Raw genomic sequence first — 24,744 nt, forward strand, 5'->3', positions numbered from 1 at the left:
CAGGGGTTGCTAAAGGGAAAAGCCTCACTTTTTTGGAAGGATCTCAACAGGCTACTCAAACAGCTGCAGAATGTGGTTAAGCTGAAACCATCATTGTCCTGGCCTGCTTGTAATGTTATGAAACCCCTACATTGAAAGCAGGTAGAAGCAACCCAGGAAGAGAGGCCAGACAGCAACAGGAGCAAGTAATCAACTTTTATTCATGACTGGCCAAAAAAACAGCATTGCTGTGATCATTGGAACTGTGGACCTTGAAGCAGCATCCTACACCATGGCTGTTCCTGCAGTGGACAGAGGCAGCAAAACAGGCCCTAGAGGCACATCACTGATTTGTCACCTGCCAGGACATGGATGGGTCTTCACTGTCTCCATTTCAGTCCTCAGAGCATCAAGAGAAGCTGTGGTCAGTCAAGGCTTTGAGCATCTCGCTTGTAATTCAAAATGGTTTGTAAAATTGACCATAATGATTAGATGGTAAAGAGTGAGCAGGGCTTGGGGGGTGAGGGGAGAAGAGAGAAGTATGGCAGCACATGTCAGCAAAGTTAGATAGTTAAGGAGAGTTTAAAATGACCAGATGTGAAAGAAGACCAGAACTACCAAGGTGTAACAGAGAGGATCAAGTGTCCAGTAATACCAGGCACATCACTGGAAGGACTTTAACCAGCCAGTTCAGCTCTGCTGGTCAGCTGTCCCATTACTTTCTTGCTGCACCTTGAAGAGTTCAGCTCCTGCACTTGAATCACTGAATTGTACAGAGTTTGCTGAAACACTTTTGTAACATGGGGTTCAATAAGAGACCTGTGATGCTGCAACAACACAATCCTGTGCTTTCTCAACCAAACACCAGCCTCAAGGGAAAACTGCTCTCAGGGACCAATATCTCTACAACATTCAATACATCCTAAAGGATTCAGCTATAAGACTCTTTAAAGCCATTTCCAATCCTCCCACTCCAGGACCTGGGCACCTTTCACACCTCAACCAGTCCCTGGCAGCACTGCCCAGTCTGACAAGAATGCTACACAGCATAACCTCTGCATAAACTCCAAACAGCACGAGGTAGGATGAAGTCTGTCTTCCTGGCCAGGAAGGAATGCTCTGAGATGCTCTGTGTTCCTTTTCCCACTGAAGGAGTTTACCACACACAGATCTATAACTGGCTCTGTGTCTTCACCTCATGTTTCCCTAGGGCTGTCAGTCCCTCCAGCCCAACTCCTACACACACTCCCAGTGCAGCAATAGGGAAGTATAAGGCTGATCAACATCTGAAGACAACTGTATGGTGTAAGGACTAAAGTTAAGGCTTGAACTGTCCTTAAGGGATGCAGTACATTGGCTTCCCTGCAGAAATGCTGACATTTCCAATACCTTCCTGAAGACAGCTCCATAAAAACAACTATGGAGCTACAGAGCACTGCTCCTTGGGTCTGTAGCTGAAACCTTTAAGGAGTCAAACAAAAGGCAACACTAGAAGAGTGCCAACCAATGGTGTTGGGATAGCTCAGCCAACAAGAGAAGCTAGACCAAAACAGCTCTTTAAGGAGGTAACTGGTTGTATGTGAGGGCCACATCTGGAAACATCCACTGGGAGGAATCCCTGTTGAGAACACAGAATCTTGACACAAATTAACAAGCAGAACTGACACTAGCTGGAATAACACAGCCAGATGAGAAAGGGCAATCCTTTAGGCAGATGCCTCTGCAAATCCCTCTCTCAAAGCCTCCAGTGAAAGATTTTCTTATTCTCTGGAGAGAATACATGTCTACCCAGATATAAATATACACACCAGTTCATCTGTTTGAGCTGGGAAGTATTGTACTCAAGCTAGAGCCAGACTGACCTGAGAGGATGAAGAAACTGAACACATCCTTAGTGGCTCTGGAGTCACTTGCAGGACTGATTCCTTTACTGAATCAAAAGTACAGACTGACAATGCAGAATCTCTCTTTTAAATGGTTACAGCCTTGTTTTACAGCAGTGAAAGAAAGTCCATGCAAATCTGAGAGACCTGAGTCCAGCTTCTCCCAACTCCTACGCAGTGTTGACATGAAGCAACAGGAGAAGACTTGTTTTGTAGCAGAGTTCCTTCAAAGGGGCATGTTGAAAACATTTGACACAGTATAAATTACATCCATATGTACAGGTATCATACACAACACAGAGCTAAAAACACACAGAGGGAAGCTACATTTGCACTTCATAGAAAACAGTGAAGTGGTGCAACATTGTTCTAGTGCTCAAATCATCAATAAACCACAACTGAGCACCAAGCTTTCTAGCTGCATTAGAATATCATAAACAGCCTTAGGCAAAAGTGTCTTTAGGGAGCAAGTTCAGGAAGGGCAGCCTGTTAAAAACCACTGTATACATGGTACAAGAGGGAACTGAAGAACTTGTAGTGCAGTACATACATGGTATCCCTGGAAGGCTGATTGAATTGTTTCTCATTCTCTCCTGTCAATAAAAGCAAAGCAGCTCAGGGAGCAACATTACTTACAAGTGAAGCAGCACTGCTCATTGCAGTTTAGAGATGGAAAATGGTTGTTTCTCAGTCAAAGCAGACACTCCAAGAGAGGATGAAAAAACCCCATGGGTGATACATATGAGCTCAGCAGCTTCTGACCAGGCAAGTTCAGCAAGGACAGGAGAGGGTTCAGTGTCAGTGAACCAAGCCAGCCTAAGCATTCCTTCCATGGTTCCCTCTCTCCAAAGGGATGTCAGTACAAAAATGCAGACAAGGGTAATTGCTCCCTCTCTTTCCTTTGAGGAAAGAGGAATTAGTGACACAGTCCATTCTATTCTGCTTTCCTGTTCCTGGTGATAAAAAGGCTCCAGTGAGTCCCAGGGTTACACCTCTGCGTTCTCTGCTTTGCGGTGGGAGGCCTGGGAAACACGATTGATGCTGCTTTCAATGAAGACCTTCAGACCCTTTAAACCTTGTGCATAGAGATATTCCAGGTACCAGTTCCACTTCTTTCCCTATAAAACAAGAAAGAATAGTCAGGTATGCAGGACACAGTTCTGTCTCTTTCTTAGGCCAATCTAAAAAGGTCCACAAATGCCACCTTCCTCAGTTTATCAACATCTAGTCTGTAACACTCACAGACACACAGGCTCCTGTAACACTCACAGACACACAGGCTCCTGTAACACCCACAGACACACAGGGTCATGTCCTGCTCCCAAATGCCCAAGGTTTTCACCTATGCTTTAAGCATTCTTAGCCTGAACAGGGTGAATTGTTACTTTTCTCTTTAATACTGCAGATGACTGTAAATCCTAGTCCTAAAAAGAGCAAAGTCTACAGGTTCAACAGGGAAGATTAGGAACCAAATGACACTGATATTAAAGCCTTCCCTTCCATCACTAAGGGTGATTCCTGCAGATCAAGCAGGAAAGGAAACAAAGCCACTGCACTTGCTGAGTGGAGGATCTCTGATCAAAGCTATAATAAAGCTACCCAGCATCTCAGAAACTCAGTATTGTCCATTGACAATAGAAACCCTGCATCAAGTACACCCAGCCTGTAACTCTCAGGAGAGAGCAATAAACAGCCTTGTCCTGATACTGCACTCAGAACATCTCAGAGCACAGACGGCTATGTATCTAACTTGTCAGATGTTGATGTTCTCATGTTTGGCCTTGTTAAGATACTGAGCCCAAGTCTAGAGCTGGAATTTTCCCCTTTCAAGGTGTTGTGGAACTGGTGAATGTTATCACCTCATCCTCCTCTACAGAGTTGCTAAAATCTGCCAGTTTTCACTTCACTGAACCAAGAAATCTTACCTTAATTAAACTGAAGTTTAAGGTGGTATCATGAGGACAAACCTTAAGGAGAGAGAATAAAAACATAAGTCAGGTATAAGGCAGGTCCAGAATTTCTGGGCCTCTCCTTAGTCTCCTCCTAAATCAGCAAGTGGCAAGTGTGCAGAGAAAGTCAGACATTTGAATCCTGCTTCAGAATGGGCTTCCAGCATCATATTGTGTCCTCAAGTGGCAAAGTAACATGGAGACCCTCTTGCCTCGTGCTACAGTGTTACTGGATTGCAACACAGGATGTTTGTAGATCCCTTTAAGCATTCTCTCCACAGGGTAAAAGCTTCCCCTTTAAAACATCAGCTTGGTATTCCCAGCAGTAAGGACAAGCATGAGGAGGGGCTCTCTTGATGCTGGAGCAGTGCCCTCTGGTGCTGAGCACCACGGTGTCTCACAAAGACAGCCCTGCAGCCCAGTATTTCTTCCTGCCTTAAGACACATCCTTGGTACCTGCTAAGCAAAATCTCTCCTGATGCTGCAGTAGGAAGAATGACAAAGTTGACCAGCAGAAGGCTGGAGAAGGGAGTGTTAACTTAGAGAACCAGGAAGCCTGAGAACAGAAAGGATCTAAGTGAAAGACAGGGAAATGTAATGGTACTACAACAGGAGCAAGATGAAGAGAAAGTTGTATATAACAAATGAAGTAGCCTCCTGGCTTTAATCAGCAGGAAGAGACAAACTGTGTAGGTTCAGGAGACTGAATGTATAAACAAAGGCAAATGTGGAGTGTTCCTACCCAGCATTTCTTTGCCTCACCTTTCACCCCAGGCTTCCCCTGCCTCATTGCAGCAGCTGCACCTATGCAGCCTCCAGTCTGCCAGTGTTCTCACACAAAGATGCAAAAGGGTATCTTTGTGCACCCCTTGGATAGCCCATAACATCTCACTTCTCTCAGCAGCACAAGCATCTCAGAGTAACAACTCTGGGAAGCTGCTCCCTCTAGTATTCAGTAGCTGCACTGAACACATGATGGCAGGCAGAATTCGTGACAGGCACTAGCAGAACTCCTGTCAGACAGCACAAGTCAGCACCACTCTATCTTCCTTCTGCACTTGAAGGAGGTACTTAAAAGTTTAGGTCACACTCCACATTTTGTGGGGCAGGATGCACTACTGGGAAGCTTTTACTGAGCTCTTACTTAGCTGTTCTACTGCTTTTCTAGTTCTGTTATTTAACTACTGTGGTTCTACCCTCAGTGACATTCATGCTTTCATCTCATGAAAACAAAGATGAGTCAAACCATGACACAAACAGAACGCTTTGACAGCTTTTGAAATCTCAGTTGACTCTACAAGTCACAGAGAGAGCTCTCTAGAGAAGCTGTCAAGAGAGAACATCTGCTGCCAAAGGTCCAAATGTGGCCTTCACCATTACCTGCTGCAGGAAGTTGACAGCATGGCCAATCATGGCTGGGTGGTAGACAATGTTAAAGCTGTTTTTGAAGTCTTGCACTGCAGTTGTCTTCAGCAGTTCATCATCCATACGAAGCCCTTGAGGATGAAGATCCTTCTGGAATGCACTGGATGTCCACAGACAACCCACCATAGCTATTGTGTACTGGTTGTACTCCTGAAATGTCTGGCTACTGAGCTTGAACTGCTGTCTTTTCTGAAGGACAAGAAAACAAAACAGTAAGTGGCACCCTCAAAGCAGTTGTGTGCTCTCTGCAGTCCTGAGATGAATGACATCAGAATACCTTCCATCCACCCAACCCAATGTCTGACTATGGTCTGTTTTAACACCAAACTGGGAGCACTGGCTGATTCCCCAGAGACTGAGCTGCCAGGCAGTGAGAGCTGGACAGGCTGCGAGTTGGGCACAGAGGAACCTGCTGAGGGTCACCAAGGGCAGGGGCAGAGTCCTGCAGCTGGGGAGGAACAACCCCCTGCACCAGCACAGGCTGGGGGTGACCTGCTGGAGAGCAGCTCCAGGAGACAGACCTGGGAGTGCTGGCTGATAAGAAACTGCCCATGAGCAGCAACGTGGCCTCGTGGGCAAGAAGCCAACGGCAGCCTGGGGGCATCCAGCAGAGTGTGGGCAGCAGGGCCAGGGAGCTTCTGCTCCCCCTCTGCTCTGCCACATGTGCTGAGGCCTCAGCTGGAGTCCTGTGCCCAGCTGTGGGCTCCCCAGCTGCAGAGGGACAGGGAACTGCTGCAGAGAGGCCAGTGCAGGGCCACCCAGATGCTCAGGGCACTGGAGCATCTTCCTTGTGAGGAAAGGCTGCGGGCCCTGGGGCTGTTCAGGCTGGAGAAGAGGAGACTGAGGGGGCAGCTCATTCATAGCTCCAAATCTCTCACTGGTGGGTGTCAGGAGCTTGGGGCAGCACTTTCTCTCTGTTGAATCCAGTGACAGGACAAGGGGTGATGGGATGAAGCTGCACCATAAACAGTTCCATTGAAACATAAGGGAAAACTGTTTGAGTGTTTGAGTGAGGGAGCCCTGGCCCAGGCTGCCCAGGGAGGGTGTGGAGGCTCCTTCCTTGGGGATCTTCAAGACCCTCCTGGACACATCCCTGTGTGAGCTGATGTAGGTGGGAGCTGCTTTGGCAGGGGGTTGGACTCCATGATCTCTAAAGGTCTCTCCCAACCCCTACCATTCTATGGTTCTATGAACAAACAGCAGATTTGGTCTCAATACCTTTTTATTCAGCTCATTTTCCTTTGCAGCCACCAAGTTGGTTCGATACCTGAAAGCACAGACAGAAGAGGAAGTCAAAGGCCTGTAATTTTTATAAGATCAAGACTGTTTTTTCTGGGACAGTTCCCTTCATAATGCAATAGGCAAGAGTTGGCATGCAGCCCTAAAACCAGCAGAAAAATGCAGTGTGTTTTTAAGAAGGGAGACTTCCATTCACTAAGCAGAGGAACAGAAGCCACTGGAAGTAATGCAACTTGACAGTTGTTCTATATAATAAGCACTGGGCTCCTCTTATTTCCCAGAGACCTTCCTGTCATGTTAATTACCCTGCAGACTCCTTAGAGGAAAAGCCACATGGAGAGCCCTGTGCCAGCTGTCAGCAATTGGCTACTCCTCTTCTGAGATGCAGCCACTGGAACTAACACGGCCAAGAACAGCAGTCGTGTTGGTGGATCCTGCAGAGAGCTAAACAGTGCTGTCTTTGGACCTGCAAGGCAGTGTGAGGCAGTCCCAAATTCCTCACACAGTTTGGAGGTGGCAGAAGTCCTTCCCAGTCAGCACATGACAGAATTTGTAAGGACAAGCTTAAGTGTAGTGGTCAAAGCACAGGAGTGAGAAGTGACAGAGTTGACTGCTAGTGATTCCAGCTGCCTGACTGAAGTTGTCTCAAAACAATATGGGAACTGCTTCCTTCCCATGGCAAAGCTATGGAAGTAATGCTAGGAAAGAGCTATCAGTAGATATCAGATTTTACACCAACATAACTTAATTCCCAAAAGACTAAAGGAAAAGACAAGGAGTCCCCTCAGCCCACACCATTTGTAGTACCTGTACATAATGTAGCACAGCTGATTCAGGTTGACAGGATCCATGCTGAGGAGTGCTGGGTAGAAAACCCCAGCAGGAGGCATTATCAACAAAGGCAGGTTGTACTTCTCATACACATCACACACCTGCAGGAATGAAGCAAAGCCAGGCTGACTATTGCTGCCATTAACAAAACCCAAAGCATCTAAAAGAAGAGAGCACACAATCCATTCCAGCTAGCTCCATCAACTTCACCTAGGAGAGAAGGCCAGGCTGAAGCAAATTCCATTTGTTTCCTTCTCAGTTCATATCTCAGTCTCTACTTCAGCCATACCACGTGTTTTGACATGGTTACTTGCTGGTCAAATCTACCCAGACCCCTGTAAAAATGCAGCAGACACTCTTCTCTGATCTTTCAGATCATTCTGATACACATAGCTGGGATTGCCCTAGACCTGACCTTGTTCCTGGAATGCTTTGGCTTGCTGGTATCAGCAAATCATTCATCTCAAACATCTGGGAAACAAAACCTTTCTAATTAACCTTGCTGGAATTGCATCAACACCCAGTGAAGCTTTGCTCTAAGAAGAGATGATATGGCTATAAACCACAGGTTTAGAAATGAAGGTTGAGTTTCAGGTAAAAAGCTGTCAGATTTCTGCAGATTTCACAAGATCTTCAGCTCTAATGATTGCCTTAAAAATGAGCACAAATGACTGAAAGCAACATTGCTGTAACTGAACACATTGTCCTCCATAGCTCAGCCACAGTGACTCTTCCCAAAGGCATGCTTCCTTCTGAGAAGAGCAGACTAAGAACATGCAGATCTGGCTGTTACAGCCCAGACCATGTACCATGTAAGGTACAGGCAGATGTTTTCATGTAACTAAATTACTGGTAGTCAGAAACCTGCTCTTAATCTCCCCATGACTTCAGACATCTGTAGTTCTGAATACACAAGCAGCTGTCAAGAAAGAATTGCAATGCTAGTTGTCTGCTAGAGCACCAGTAATCATACAGCAAAGGCTGGAAACACACTGTCTGGTGCAAATGTTGCTTCCCATTACTTTGGTGCCTTTTTAATGGACATTGTAGTTACAGAACTATTGTCATTTTTTCAACACCTCACAGTTTTCTCCAAAGCACAGAAGCAAAAATGGTGAGGCTGGAGTTCACAAGGCACTAGGGCACAAGTACAGAGAGGACATAAGGAGGGTAGAGAACAGGCTTAAGCCCATTTGATGCTGCTTGGTTTGTCTACAGGACAAGTTGAGGGGAAAAAGCCCTTTTGAAGGGAAGAAATCAGGACAGGTTGTTTGAAATGGAGCTGAACACACCTCTTTCCTACAAATCATCATTTAAAAAGCATGTTATGCCCTATATTATTCCTCTTCTGCAGTTCACCTCTGACCACTTCCCAGCTCCATGTTTAGTTGTGCCTATGGATGCAAAAGCAGCAGCTTTCACCTGAAGATCTACCAAGGACTTGGAACATTCTTGCTTTGAATCACCAAGTTCTGCACACTGTAATGAAGAAAGTGTCTTCATGCTCCACCTTCAAAAGTACAAACAGCTTTAGATTCTTGGGCTTTTGAAAGCCAAAATGAACAGGATACATACAGTCTCATAGAAATCCAGGATGAAGTACAGCAAGAAGCTGGAATTGTTTTCCAAACTCAAGGCAAAGGTAGAGATCCTGCCCACAAAGTGGATCAGCTCAGTGATGCCGGTCACTAACCTGGACAGGGTGGTGTTCCTGCAGCAAGGACATGAGGCAGCATTAGGACAAGGAGCTCTTAAAGTGTCAACAAAAAGAGATTGAAGTCGACCCTCGTGCCCCACAAAGCATTCAGCAACATGCATTTGGCCTTCAATATACACACTAACAATGGCAGGGGCTGCCCAGATGGGCTGTGGAGGCTCCTTCTCTGGAGACATTCCAACCCAGCTGGATGAGTTCTTGTGTGCCCTGCTCTAGGTGCTGCTGCCCTGGCAGGGGGGTTGCACTGGGTGAGCTTTCCAGGTCCCTTCCAGCCCTTGACATTCTGTGGCTGTCCAGACATAAAACCTTCCCCATGCCCACAAAAGGTACCCTAAAAAGCTAAAGAAACCTTAAAAGCTGCATAACATGCCATGGAAGTGAAATGACTCCAGCACAACAGAATGTGTGAAGGTTATTCAGCATCCTGCAGTGCAGAGTAACTTGCTTTCAAGTTCTGGAAGTCAAATTCACTGGCAGCATTGGGCATTGATTGAAAACAAAACAACAGGAACTGGAATGGCAGAGAATGAAGAATCTCTTGCATTTTTTCCCACACATGGTAAGGATTTTGCTCAAAGATTTGCTCTTTATTGCACCTTCTGGGATGTTGTGAATTGTGACACAATGGAAAAAGCAGTTACAGTGACTAGTGACTAGTTTATCTGCCACCAGACCATCTTCCTCCAGAAGAGATGGTATTTCTATATTGCATTATACATGAAACAGCCCTGCTGTTTTAAATAGAGATTAATTAGAGATCCTTTAGCCTGCAGGTTCAGAAGAAGGGTCAGAAGCACTTTTAAAGAAAGAGCAAGAACAGATTTCACTAGGTAGGTTACAAAGCAGAACCATTACAGCACTATTAAACCTTCTAAGTCAGTCTTTATGCTAGGTCATAGGGCTAGATGATCTATCAAATACCCAAGTGAACAAGGCACAGAACACTGTATTGCTTTCCTTTCAAACTTACAAAGGATGGACTTGAGTCTCAGAGTCTGAACCCAGATGAACCACATGCCAATTCAACCAGTTCTGCAACAGCTCTTTCAGGCTCTCAAGAACACTGCACTGCAAGAGGCAAAAAGAAAACAGGTTGATGACAATTAACATCAGTGAATAACACTAAAAAGAAATGTCATGAAAATCGACACATACAAGGAAAGACACCGAGAGCTTCTCGAGAGCACCAAGAGCACTGAGGTCACTGCATGGCCCCTGGAACTGAAAGGTGTTACACAGCTTCCCCTGCAAGATGCAAGTTTCAAACACCCACTTAAAGCTGCAATAAACCAAACCAACTATTGTCTTCTGTGCCATCAGTTTTATTTCTAGTGCCTCAGTTTAATTCTAGTCAAAGAAGAAAAGCTCTTAAAGGCACTCAAATTCCCAAGGAAGTGATAAGTGGATATTTTACCTTCATTTGGGCACAGGCTTCCCAAAAAGAAGTTGGCTATGCAATTCCTCAGACTGCTACATGTGACTCAAGTGGAGACTGCATTATCAACTACAAGTAAACAGCCCTTCTGCTCACTTTATTTACCTTAAAGTAAAGGGATGACGTGAAAAAAAGCTGTGCCAGAGGATTATAGAGGTGGGACTTCATTTCTGAAAGAAATGAGAAAGCAGTGTAATAGCTATTGCACAAATTCTCTCTCCTAAGATGCAACACTGCCCAGAGGGTCTGCAACACCTACCAGAGAAGCTGTTGAGGGGGATCCAGCTCACGAGTCTGAGGATTTGTGATTGGCAGCAGACTCCATCCCACAGAGGGAGGCTCCTGTACAAGAAGTCTTCACAGGAAGAAAATCCTTCCTACAAAGCAGAACATGGACATTCAAAACAATCACTTCATATGTCTGCACCCTGCCATGCTCACTTCAGCCTGGAGAAAGGATTTGGAGCATGTCTGAGATGAGGAAGGGCTGAGGGATCTGGGGCTGCTGAGCCCAGGGAAAAGGAGGCTCAGGGGAGACCTTCTCACTCTACAACTACCTGAAAGGCAGCTGCAGTGAGGTGGTGTTGGTCTGTTCTCCCTGGGAACAAGCAATAGAACAAGAGGAAAAGGCCTCAAGTTGCATCAGGGGAGGTTGAGGGTGGATGTGAGGAGGAATCTCTTGGCTGCCAGGGCTGTCAGGCATTGGAAGGGGCTGCCCAGGGAGCTGCTGGAGTCACCGTCCCTGGAGGGGTTTCAGAGCTGGGTGGGTGTTGCACTGAGGGCAATGGGCTGGTGGGTGATGGGGCTGGGACAGAGGCTGCACTCCATGGGCTGAAAGATCCCTTCCACCTGAAATCATTCTGTGAGTCTATGAAAGAAAGAGGCTTACATCTGCTTCCTAACATCCAAGTCACCAGGACACAGGACACCTCACCATCACTTTTCCTGCAGAAGCCAAGGCCATCTCCACAACATTGCCTTGCTACAGGAGTATTTTTATTACTTGAGACCCTGTCACTTCACAGAGATACTACAGGAACCAGGTAAGTCCCAAAGGTACTTTAAAGGAAGACTTTGTGAAACCCTTGGTTCCCACAAAACAGGCACTTACCTGCAAGAAACACTCTGCCCTGCAGACAGTTTCCAGGAAGTCTTTGAATTCTTCTTCATAGATGCTATTATCAGCCACACACCAGGTGCATTCTAAACAGGAGACAACACTGGGTTTGAATATGAGTACAGCAAGAATAAGCATCACCAGAAACAAATGTTGACTCTCCTCCAGTAGTTATTTTAATGCTATGTGCTTATTACTATAAAACTGAATAGCAAAGTAGCATTGTTGAAACACCTCACAGCATGGTGGGGGTTGCAAGGGATCATCCAGTCCAACCCCCTGCAGAAGCAGCTCCCACCTAGATCAGGGCACACAGGAACATGTCCAGGGGAGTCTTGAAGAGCTCCAGAGCAGGAGCCTCCACACCCTCCCTGGGCAGCCTGGGCCAGGGCTCCCTCACTCAAACACTCAAACAGTTTCTCCTTGTGTTTCAATGCAACTTCTTGTGTTCCAGCATCTTTCCATCACCCCTTGTCCTGGCACTGGATTCAACAGAAAAAGTGCTGCCCCAAGCTCCTGACACCCACCAGTGAGAGATTTGGAGCTATGAATGAGCTGCCCCCTCAGTCTCCTCTTCTCCAGCCTGAACAGCCCCAGGGCCCGCAGCCTTTCCTCACAAGGAAGATGCTCCAGTGCCCTGAGCATCTGGGTGGCCCTGCACTGGCCTCTCTGCAGCAGTTCCCTGTCCCTCTGCAGCTGGGGAGCCCACAACTGGGCACAGGACTCCAGCTGAGGCCTCAGCACATGTGGCAGAGCAGAGGGGGAGCAGAAGCTCCCTGGCCCTGCTGCCCACACTCTGCTGGATGCCCCCAGGCTGCCATTGGCTTCTTGCCCACGAGGCCACGTTGCTGCTCATGGGCAGTTTCTTATCAGCCAGCACTCCCAGGTCTGTCTCCTGGAGCTGCTCTCCAGCAGCTCACCCCCAGCCTGGCCTGGTGCAGGGGGTTGTTCCTCCCCAGCTGCAGGACTCTGCCCCTGCCCTTGGTGACCCTCAGCAGGTTCCTCTGTGCCCAACTCGCAGCCTGTCCAGCTCTCACTGCCTGGCAGCTCAGTCTCTGGGGAATCAGCCAGTGCTCCCAGTTTGGTGTCATCGTTGAACTTGCTGAGAGTACACTCTGTCCCCTCACCCAGGTCATGATGAAGATGTTGAACAACCCCAGACATCCTTTACCTCTCCACCATGCAAAGAAATGCTGAGTTCCTACCTTCCTGAAGAGTCTGGCCCATCCAATAATTGAGTCTCAGGTAAATGGATTCATCATTGATGCAATTCATGTAGTGAAGCAGTAATGGGTTTGTTAGCACTGAGCCCATCTGGGATGGAAACTGCAGGAAAAATCAAGAAAAAAGGCTATTCAGCATATACACCAGCCAACTGCCAGAGAAGCTCCTTCTAGCAGAGTTCTCCACTCCTTTCCCCAGCAACCAGGACTCATTCATCATCCTCAGGCAATACTAAATGCTCTGGTAGAATTAGGTAGCCCACAGGCTCTTCACATACAAAGAGGGCTGAGAAACATCCTTTGGTCTCTGAACACCTGCAGTGATCTTACTGAGAACCCTCCTGAAACTCACCTCTAGCCGGTGGATGTTTTGTAGGAGCTGGGGAAAGGTCTGCAGCAGCTCCACTGGGAGAGTCTCATCTGTACTGTGCAAATCAACATGGGGCTTTCCCCTGTCCCTTTCCAAACTACTTTTGCTTGTACTGACTTTAGGCAGCATCAATTGGCTGTTCCATTTCTGTAGGAAGGAAATACAAACAAATAGCAATGACTGAGTTTCCAGTGCAATGGAACACACGGGTGAGCAGGGTTCCCACAAGGGCCCTGTGGGGGAAAAAAGGCTATTCAAGGCTTTCATGAGAATGCTGCACTTCTATCTAGCTACTCCACCCTTCCCCATACTGAAATCACAGAATCCCAGAGTGTTAAGGGATAGAAGGGACCTGCAGAGCTCAGCCAGTGCAACCTCCCTGCCAGAGCAGCACCACCTAGAGCAGGGCACACAGGAACCAGCTGGCTTGGAATGTCTCCAGAGAAGGAGCCTCCACAGCCCATCTGGGCAGCCCCTGCCAGTGCTCCCTCACCTCAACAGGGAACAAATTCCTCCTTGTGTCTCTCTGGAAGCTCTTCAGTTCCAGCTTGTTGCCCCTTGTCCTGTCACTGGCCATCCCTGAGCACAGCCTGGCTCCAGCCTCCTCACACCCACCCTTGATGCATCTGGAACCATTCCTGAGCTCACCCCTCAGGCTCCTCTTCTCCAAGCTGCAGAGCCCCAGCTCCCTCAGCCTTTCAGCACAAGGCAGATGCTCCACTCCAGCATCTCTGTGCCCTGTGCTGAACTCTCTCCAGCAGCTCCCTGTCCTTCTGCAACTGAGGGGCCCAGAGTTGGCCACAATATTCCAGATGTGGTCTTACAGGGCAGAGCAGAGGGGGAGCATAAGCTCTCTGACCTACTGCCCACAGCCCTGCTAACCCACCCCAGGATGCCACTGGCCTTCTCTACTCCACTCTTCCCTGTAGTGAAATGAAGCCTGACTCTCATTATTTGCCAATACTCACCATGAAAACAGCTGCTTGGCACTTCCTATGTCTGCATGTCCCACAACTTACCCTTTTACGTGACTGAGGTTGAGCTGTGCCTAAGAACAGTGGCTGGGACAAGGGTGAGTTTCCCTGATTCCTCCGCCTCAAGGTCTTGATTGCTGCTTTCCATGGGCCCTCTGAATTCTTGAAGTAAGTCTGGAAACATAAATCAAACATCTATGCAAGAAGACAAACTCAGACAAAGCAACACAGAGATCAGTTTCTATTCTTATAAACACCATCACAGTGATGCAGGTACAGCCAACTCTGCTTGACAGACCAGGAGGTTTTCACAGCACAGGACTCTTGTCATTCCTCCGTTTCATGACCCTTTCACACCATCTCAAGGGCTGGAAGGGGCCTGGAAAGCTCATCCAGTGCACCCCTCCTGCCAGGGCACCACCACCTAGAGCAGGGCACACAGGAACCAGCTGGGTTGGAATGTCTCCAGAGAAGGAGCCTCCACAGCCCATCTGGGCAGCCCCTGCCAGTGCTGCCTCACCTCAACAGGGAACAAATTCCTCCTTGTGTCTCTCTGGAAGCTCTTCAGTTCCAGCTTGTTGCCCCTTGTCCTGTCACTGGCCATCCCTGAGCACAGCCTGGCTCCAGCCTCCTCACACCCACCCTTGATGCATCTGTAACCATTCCTGAGCTCACCCCTCAGGCTCCTCTTCTCCAAGCTGCAGAGCCCCAGCTCCCTCAGCATCTTGGCCCATATTCCCCCACTTTTTTCATCCTCCCCATGACATAATTTCCTCTCAGTAAATTACTGACTTCAGTTGTTATTTGTGCTTAAGAAAAAACAGCCACTTGGACTATGTCTTGTACCTATAAGACACTTTGTTTCCTGCAGAACTTGACCTTGTGCAAAACAAATCAAAACCAGCAGGAAGGCCAAAAGGAGGATGGGAGTAATCCTCATAAGCATACAGGTAGGTACCATTCCATCCCAAATCATCTCACTGTGCTGAAGAAACAAAAAATCCTCACCTAAACCTGATTTTACTCAGTGAAAAGAGGAACTAGAAGTGATATTCACCCCAAAACCACGCTAGAGCTTAAATGGAAAGCTCAGCACAAACACCTTCCCAAGCATTGGTTCCAAATTGCTTACATCTAATTCCTTACCTTCATTTTGCTAGGAAGTGTTATGGTCACCAGCTCAGGACAGAAGAGTTTGTAAAGAGATAGTAGAGCCTGGAGGTGAGACTGCAAGCCCTGTCAAATAGCAGAACAACAGGAGAAACACATGGGGTATGTGTTCAGTATAGAAACTGAGTGACCTGATCTAGGTGGGAGTTGCTTTGGCAGAGGGGTTGGGTTGGATGATCTCTGAAGGTCCCTTCCAACCCCACCATGCTGTGAGTCTAGAAGCAAAACCACCACCCATGATTGCCAAAAGCCTTCTGAAGCTGTATGTCATGTATCTATGTAACCATGGGTGAACAGAAAAAGAAAGTAAGAACAGCAACTGTGTCAACAAAAAGCCACATGAAGGGCATTGAGAAAGGAACTTTCTATAGTCACAACTCTATTTTGCATTGTTTTGATTATTAAATTCCTCTTTATCACAGTCTTCTGCTGTTTAAATGCTCCCAAAACATCCTACAGCTACAGTTTTCTCTTACAGGAACACCAGCAAGATCTTCTACCATCTTCTTTTCTCAGTCATTTTTGATACCACTTGAAAACAGAAGATGAATAGAAAATGAATGATGGTTATAGATGAAGCTGCCCCTTGCTTCTGATTTCACCAAACTTAACCATAAAACATTCACCTTTGTGCATGTCATTGCACATGCTCAGCAAACACAGATGAAAACTAGGGATGTGCCATGCAAGAGAGGTAAAGCTCTGATGCTATGAAGGCTACAACCTACAACTCCAAACCTAACCCTGTCCTGAGACACCAGCCACTCCTCTCCATCCTCTAAGGACATCAGTCTCACAAGCTGCATTATGAACCACCATTGAGACTGGAAATCAACTCACCATCTTTGCTTGAAGGTCCAGCAGCCTCCTAACCCGAAAAGGCTTGACTGGAAACACAATTGAGAAATAGAATCACTGTAGGAGACATTTCAGCAAAACCCACAATATTGCTTTTATTACAGGGAGTCACAGCAAAGCAAACAGAACCACCAACCTTATTTCTAGCCTAAAAGACATGTTGGCCAAGTGTTACATAAATCAGGATGAACTAACACCCATATTCCCTTGCCTCTAAAGCAATATATTGGCTAGTCATTGTATTAGCTCCACTGGAAGGCAGTGCCAGCAAATAGAACAAGAAACTAAATGGTATTTCATCTCCAACAATTGCATAGACTCACCATTTTCTTTCCTGGTCAAGAGGTAGAGCAGGTGGCAGACATAGGGGCACTGCAAAGAAAAGGCAACAATGAACTCTCTGGCTGATGTAGACTGTCAAGCAGGATAGAATCATAGAGTCAGGTAGTGGTTAGAAGGGACCTCTCAAGTCATCCAAGTCCAATCCCCCTGCTCAAGTCCTCTCCCCTCTTGAGTCCTCTCAAGTCATCCATCATCCAAGTCCAATCCCCCTGCTCAAGCAGGTCCCACCTAGATAATAGAATCATAGAACCAAAGAATCATAGAATGGTGGGGGCTGGAAGGGACCTTTGGAGATCATCCAGTCCAACTCCCCTGCTCAAGCAGGTCCCACCTAGGTCAGATCACACAGGAACACATCCAGGTGGGTTTTGTAAACCTGGATGGAGGAGACTCCATACAGTAAACTACTCCTAAGGAATTAAAGGCAACAGTAAGGCAACATCCAGGTTGAACAGCCTGCAATTGTTTCCTCCAGCTGCCTGCCTGAAGCCCCAAGCGTGGCAGAACACACCTCACTTCCTTCCCCAGGAAGCAGCATGTTTTATACATGTCACTTTTATTTATAGACATTATCTGCACTATGAGCAGTCCCTACAGTAACCAAGGGATTAAGTAACCAATTCACTGAGCTTGGATCTTGTTTTCCTGGAGCATGGTCTAAATGTTCCAGGTGGAATTACACTGTCACTGCTGATACCATTTTGAAAGAGAGGCACTTTTGAATGAAAAGAACTTATGAGAGCTTCTAACCATAGCTGAGGCTGTAAAGTCTTCAATCAGATTCACACCAACCCTAGTGCACTTTCCAATTGTCCCACCATGCCTGAAAACACTGTTTTAAACAGCAAGAACTTTTATTACAGTCTTGTAGTTAATGTTAACCATTAAAAAGCTTGGCAAGAAACATAACTCAGAGCTTTGGGAACTTCAGAAGTCACAAAATATCCTAGATGGAAACAATATTAACAATTCCATATCAAACATGACTGCCAAGATTAGCTGAATGTGAACTGAATCCAAACCCTTCAACATCCTATCACCTGCATTTGCTGGAATGCAGTTTGCCATCCTGCAGACAGCTCCTCATTGCTCCTTCTCATTTAAGAGAATCAAATCAATTAAGTAGAACAGCATTTAGAGTTTCTCACCTTTAAGCAAACATTGCTCTCAAAGGTGGGGTTTGTCTTTTTGCCCCAGCTCTGCAGTTTTCCCCCCAGGAGCTGGACACTTCACCTGCTCTTGTCTGACATTAAAAGCAATCCCAGAGACTGCATCATCATAGTGCCTCTTGAGAGTTTAGACAGAACATACTGTCTCCCTCTGTGAGGAGGAACAGTAATTCTTGACAATGTGCTTAAACAACCAAACCACAGCACTGAAGTTGATAATAACCCTCCAGTACTTCCCTGTTTCTGAATGTGAATTAGCCAGCAACCTTAGAGTGCAAAATGAACACAGAAACTCCAGACTGATATCAGGAAACTGTCTGAAACCAACAGCTGCTCCAGACTCCATGTGCCATTCATGTGTGTGCTACTCATGGACATTTAGATTTATGGTGTCAATTCCACACATTCTTCAGCTCTCCTTACCATCTTCTCATCTTGAAGGAAGGAAAAGAAGAAACCATAGAGGGCATGAAGCTGTTCCTTGTGATCGATGAAGTCAAACACCGTGATCAGCCATCTCAAAAACAGCAGCTGGGGACAGGAAGAAAAGCCACAGTACATTAAGTGATGGGCAGAGGTAAATCAGAGCAGTCACTAGTCCATTTCAGAGACACAATCATTAGGATACATGCCACCCTCAAGGACAACCAGACCACAGAATCTCAAGGGCTGGGAGAGACCTGGAGAGTTCACCCAGTGCAATCCCCCTGCCAGAGCAGCACCACCTAGAGTAGGACACACAGGAACCAGCTGGGTTGGAATGTCTCCAGAGGAGGAGACTCAACTACAGGTGAACAGTAAAAGCATAATACAGCTGTGGAAAAAGAAACCCTGCCCAAAGGCCCAACTGCCATATCAGAATGGCAAAGGCAGCTCAGTTCTCAGTGTGTGCTCTCAGGTGTGCTGAGGGACCCTCACTACAAGACTGACACTAAGGTGCTGAAGCATGTCATCCAAAGAAGGGCAAGGAAGCTGGGGAGGAGTCAGGGGCACAAGTCTGATGAGGAGTGGCTGAGGGAGCTGGGAGTGTTTAATCTGGAGAAAAGGGAGGGAAGATGTGATCACTCTCTACCACTACCCCAGAGGAAGTTGTGATGAGGAAGAAGTCGGTCTCTTCTCCCAAGTTACAAGTGACAGGACAAGAGACAACGACCTCAAGCTGTGCCAGGGGAGGTTCAGGTTGGATATGGGGGAATATTTCTTCACAGAAAGGGTTCTCAAGCACTGGAAACAGGCTGCCCAGGGAGGTGGTTGAGTCACCACCCCTGCAGGTATTTCAAAGCCACGTAGCTGTGGCAATTAGTGGTGGCAGTGCCGGGTTAAGGGTTGGGCTTGATGATCCTCAGGGTCTTTTCCAATCTAAATGATCCCATGATGTAAACCTTTGAGCAGACTATGTGAAGACAAACTCAATGTTTTGCTCACACTGAGTCATGTTGCCATGGCCAAGCTCCACAGAACCTCAGGGGAACCTTGCTGAAGTTGCTAAAGAACCCCTCTCAGAGCTGAGGTACTTCAGAGGAAGGTTAGGGGAGAAACCATTCCCAAGGAATCCAGAGGCATAAGGCAAGGAGGAACTGTGTAAGTTTCCACTCACACTTACAGGCTGTCCCTTGGTTCCCACTGCTGTTACAGCAGAGGTGTCTCTGCCAGTCTTTCTAAATGACAGTACCTTATGTAAGTAACTTAGAATCATACAATGGTAGGGGTTGGAAGGGACCTTTGTTCATTAAAACCCCTGATTTTTTGCTTCCTGACACCAATCTGTCCTTATGACTCCTGTGCAGAGGCAATGACTGCTGTGCACATTGAACTCACTCACCTGGATGCTGCTTGAGCATTTGCCAACACAGAGCCAGGACACAGATGAAACCACACACGTTTCTGGTACAACTGAGGCTGGAACCAGGCTCTTCAGTAAACGAGTATTCACTGTATCAGCTGGAAAAGAACCCATGCAGGTTACACCAGATGACTCAGAGCTTCATTGCTGAAGTGCATGACAATCTAGCAGGGACTTATACCTCACAGCAATGTGAGAACTCTTTCCATCTTAAAGAAAATGGAATAGTGAGTATTTTAGCACTGAAATAGCCTTTAGAAGCTTGGAAAGACAACCAAAACTTGACCCATTTCTGGTAATGTTACATGACCAATTCAGCAAAAGAGTAAATGAACCATCAGGAGATGGTTCAAACCAAGAAAAAGCACTAAAGTGGTTGTATAATGGGGAAAGAAGCCCGTGTGCTCCTCTTGGGTTGGAGAGAGGGGAAGGTTTAGGGTGTTTTTCATTGAACAGTCAATTATCTAGAAGTAAGAAAGGGTCATGAGGGCTGCACTAACACTGAACTGATTGTTAGGGTGCAGCTTGAACAAGTTTCACTAACACATTGACACCAGTTTATTCCATTAGCTTGACCCCACACAAACAGTGACAACAAGGAATAGACACAATGGTTCTAGGGGCACACTTTAAGCCTTTCAGAGACCTGCAGTTATGGGAAATAAGCTTTAAAAACCACTTTGTAACAAGGCATCATATTTTTTCTGGATCTCTCTTGCCTGCAGCAAGAACTGAGGTTATGTAGGGCATTTGACAATGCTTCCCACAGCATTCTCATAGAGAAACTGGCTGCTCTTGGCTTGGATGGGCACACACTTTCCTGGGTGAAAAAAACAGTTAAGAGGGTTGAGTCCAAAGAGTGGTGGCCAATAGTTAAACCCAGTTGGCAGCCTATCACAAGTGGTGTCCCCCAGGGCTCAGTGCTGGGGCCACTCCTGTTTGACATCTTTATCAATGATCTGGATGAGGGGATCCAGGGCACTCTTAGTAAGTTTGCAGATGACACCAAGCTGGGTGGAAGTGTGGGTCTGCTTGAGGGCAGGGAAGCTTTACAGAGAGATCCAGACAGGCTGCATGGCTGAGCCAAGGCCAATGCCATGAGTGTCAATAAGGCCTGCCCTTGGGCCACAACAACCCCCAGCAGGGCTACAGGCCTGGGGAGGAGTGGCTGGAAGCTGCCAGGCACAGAGTGTTGGTTGGCAGCAGCTGAACAGGAGCCAGCAGCGTGCCCAGGTGGGCAAGAGGCCAAGGGCATCCTGGCCTGGCTCAGCAACAGCAGGAGCAGGGAGCTGATCATTGCCCTGGACTTGGCTTTGCTGAGGCTGCACCTCCAATACTGTGCCCAGGTCTGGGCCTCTCTCTATAAGGACATGGAGGTGCTGGAGAGGATCCAGAGGCAGCTGCCAAGCTGGGAAAGGATTTGGAGCATGTCTGAGATGAGGAAGGGCTGAGGGATCTGGGGCTGTTGAGCCTGGAGAAAAGAAGGCTCAGGGGAGACCTTCTCACTCTCTACAGCAACCTGAAAGGAAGCTGCACTGAGGTGAGGGTTTGTCTGTTCTCCCTAGGAACAAGCAATAGAACAAGAGGAAAAGGCCTCAAGTGTCAGCAGGGGAGGCTGAGGCTGGGTGTGAGGAGGAATCTCTTGGCTGCCAGGGCTGTCAGGCATTGGAAGGGGCTGCCCAGGGAGCTGCTGGAGTCACCATCCCTGGAGGGGTTTCAGAGCCGGGTGGGTGCTGCACTGAGGGCAATGGCCTGGTGGGTGATGGGGCTGGGACAGAGGCTGCACCCCATGGGCTGGAAGGGCTCTGCCAGCTGAAACCACTCTGTGGTTCTATTTTTTAGCATGAACTCAGCAATTACACTGAAGCAAGTCAGCAAGATTTAATTTCACATTGAAGTACCTAAAAATGCAGCCACCATAAACACAAACCCCAGCAGGTTTGATTAGAGGGGAAAGAGAAGTTCCCAGAAGACACACTAACAGTATATCACATTCTCACCAAGTTTCCCACTGAGTGCCACGTTGAGCAACACATCAAATCCTTCAGGGGGCAATCCTGTCTGCAGGGCTGTGCTCTCCACTGTAGCCAGGTGCTTCTGCAGAACACTGTTCTTCTTCAGGGAAACATGCCCTTGAACTAGGAAACCAAAGACAAAACCCACATAACAAAACACACACACAAGGGTGAATCACAGACTCACAGCATGGTGGGGGCTGGAAGGGATCTTTAGAGATCACCCACTCCAAGCCCCTGCCAAAGCAGCTCCCACCTAGATAAGGTCACACAGGAATGTGTTCAGGGGTGTCTTGAAGAGCTCCAAGGAAGGAGCCTCCACACCCTCCCTGGGCAGCCTGGGCCAGGGCTCCCTCACCCTCACATGAAACAACTAAACTGAACATGAGCTGTTTGAAGCTCCTCTCAGCTGTCCCTATGGATATTCCTTTTTGTTGGGTTGGAGAAGCAGCAAAGAAACTTTTAAGATATGACAGAAATATGACAAAGCTCAGCCATTAAAGAGGAACAACAAAGTCAGATTGAGATAGATTAGGTAACAATTACTATTGTCACTAAGAAGTTAGTTATTCTCTCTTCAGTCCTAGGTAGCTAACACCTTAAGACTACTCTTACCTTTCTCAAAGTAGCTCAAGGCTTGCTCGAGGGAGCCTTGAGTGCTGTCATTTCTTTCATCATTAGGATGATTCTCACCACTTTCTCTAGGGTCAATCCTCCCTCCTTTTCTCCAGGCAGAGAGATCAGTTTGATTTTTAGGGTGGACTTGCAGGCTCTGTTTTGGGGTCTTAGAACTCTGTCTTCGCTGCATCCTTTCAAAGCTCTCAGCTGAGACCAGAGAATTTTACTCATTTGGCACACAGAGCCCAGGCCATCATGAAAACAGGCTCCAAGAGCTGAAGAACATCAGAGAGGTGGTTCCCTGCAAGAGAAGAAAAGTTCCTGTTGCTGACAAACAAACTTGAGAGGGATTCTCCAGAATGTAACAGAGTAAGTCCAGAAGAAACCATTGAGAGACACCTGCAAGCAACAAAGATCAGGCAGTAGACTCAGAAGACACACAGACAGCTGTGGAGCAAATCTCCATTGTTTCCTTCATTAAAGCAGAAAGAAACACAAGTGAAAATGAACACAAACTCATTTGAGTTTAAGAATCCCCTCCTGAAACTGTCTGTGGTGTTTTGATCACAAAATCAACACAACCAGAAAGTCACCAACAGGCAGGGAGCAGCTGGATTCTGAGTTTACTTGGTGCACTCTCACTTTTACTGCTTGTGCTGTGTATGCCAATAAGATCAGTCAACAGGTCATGACCTCCTGCAAGGTAATGTACACATTATGGAGGAGCATAACAACATTTCCCTTCTTATCTTACAAGAAATATAGATTCTTCTGCAGCCTTTCTAGCTAACAGGGAAGAAAAACAAAGACCTTTTGGTAAGCTTCCAAGCACAGGATTTCCCAACACTGCAAAACTTCCCAGCTCTGAGTTAAAGACAACTGTGGAAAGTGGCATTTTGTCCTCAAGGTGCTGGAGAGGTCAATCTGTTACCCACAAAAGGTGTTCCCTGGATTGGGTAGGACATGCATGTATGGCCCTGGATTGCTGAATTCCTTTGCTTCCCTCACAAAATGAAGCAGAAGGATTTTTCAACTCATGGAATCACAGCATGGTGGGGGCTTGGAAGGGACCTTCAGAGCTCATCCAGCCCAACCCCCCTGCCAAAGCAGCTCCCACCTACACCAGCTCACACAGGAGGGTTGAAGACCTCAGTTCTTGCTGCCTTAAGACATTAGGATCATCCTTATTCTCCTATAGCTTTGTTTATCACTAACTCCCCCATGCAGCACACCAGGACCTCTGGCCAGCTCTGTCAATACCTCTGAAGCACACACAGAGAACACATCTACAAACACAATGTACTGACTTCAGGTGAAACACATCCCCTCAGCACTAAAGGCAATCATCACCAAACACATCAGAACGCCCACAAAGATGCTCTGAGCGACAGTGACTGAGATGCTTCAAGTCAGGGAAAACACCAAACAGCAACTGCGCCGTGGTGAGGCTGACACTGGACTGCCATGTGTGAGCTGCAGAAAGCCTGCTGCGGCAGGGGGCTGCACTGGATGATCTTCCCAGGTCCCTTCCAACCCTTAAGACTCCGTGATTAAGGCCCCAGGTACTCTGGAGTGTTGCTTCTTGCACCTTGAGAGCACTGGCAGCGGTTCATGAAAGGAGACAGGCCGAACAGCCCTCGGTTACCACACTGTGGAGTGCAACCACAGCTCTGCCGCGGATGCCTGACCCTCTGCTCGGTCTTGCAGCTTTACCAAAAAGCTCTGGGGAGGAAGAGAGAAGCCACCAGACCCCAACGCTGACACACAGGCTGGAGCGCCACCTGCTACAGCCGGCCCGCCGCCAAACGACACTGCTCCTCACGGGCACCTCGCACCAACGCCCTTCTGCCCCCGCCCCGACCGCCCGCCGCGGGGAGCGGCTCGGAGGAAAGCAGCGAGCCCAGGCCCCTTCCCAGCCCCACGGCGCGGTGCCGAAGGGCGGCCCGCTCACCCGGCCGCGGGAGCAGCCGCCCGGGGAGGCCGCGGCCCGTCCCCCGCCGCCATTACCTCAGCGCCGCCGCCCCGCTCCAACCGCCGCGCAGTTCAAACCAGCGCGCCTCGGCCCGGCCGCAGCCCCGCATGCGCGATGGCGGCGCTTCCGGACAGGCCCCGGCAGCGGGGCATGCGCGGCCCGACAGCCCTCACACACCCTGTGCCGGCAGCGCGGCCCGACAGCCCTCACACACCCTGTGCCGGCAGCGCGGCCTGACAGCCCTGTGCCGGCAGCGCGGCCCGACAGCGCGGCCCGACAGCCCCTCACACACCCTGTGCCGACAGCGCGGCCCCGACAGCCCCTCACACACCCTGTGCCGACAGCGCGGCCCCGACAGGCCCCACACAGCCCTGTGCCGGCAGCGCGGCCCCGACAGCCCCTCACACACCCTGTGCCGGCAGCGCGGCCCGACAGCCCCTCACACACCCTGTGCCGGCAGCGCAGCCCGACAGCCCCTCACACACACCCTGTGCCGGCAGCGCAGGGCCTGGCGCCGCACGGCAGCCGCGGCTGTGCGGGCACATCTGGTGGTCACACAGTCACTGAATGGTGGGGGCTGGAAGGGAGTTTTAGAGCTCAGCCAGCCCAACCCCC

General features: G+C 48.2%; 1 protein-coding gene across 1 annotated transcript; it reads right to left on the reverse strand.

Moving 5' to 3' along the window:
* Positions 1-769: 769 nt before the first annotated feature.
* CENPI (centromere protein I) lies at positions 770-24,206 on the reverse strand. The gene is made up of 21 exons (XM_062006582.1): positions 24,165-24,206; positions 22,155-22,458; positions 21,525-21,662; positions 19,504-19,622; positions 18,105-18,212; positions 16,494-16,542; positions 16,153-16,199; positions 15,289-15,378; positions 14,188-14,316; positions 13,151-13,315; positions 12,781-12,901; positions 11,570-11,661; positions 10,718-10,835; positions 10,564-10,628; positions 9,994-10,091; positions 8,882-9,017; positions 7,283-7,407; positions 6,455-6,503; positions 5,192-5,425; positions 3,788-3,829; positions 770-2,980 (listed from the first exon to the last, which is right to left on the reverse strand). Exons 2-21 carry the CDS (start codon positions 22,345-22,347, stop codon positions 2,849-2,851), a joined length of 2,250 nt encoding a protein of 749 aa, XP_061862566.1. The 5' UTR covers positions 22,348-22,458; positions 24,165-24,206; the 3' UTR covers positions 770-2,848.
* Between the last annotated feature and the right edge of the window lie 538 nt (positions 24,207-24,744).

The sequence above is a fragment of the Colius striatus genome, chromosome 13 (assembly GCF_028858725.1).
Source record: "Colius striatus isolate bColStr4 chromosome 13, bColStr4.1.hap1, whole genome shotgun sequence".
In the NCBI taxonomy this organism is placed as follows: Eukaryota; Metazoa; Chordata; class Aves; order Coliiformes; family Coliidae; genus Colius; species Colius striatus.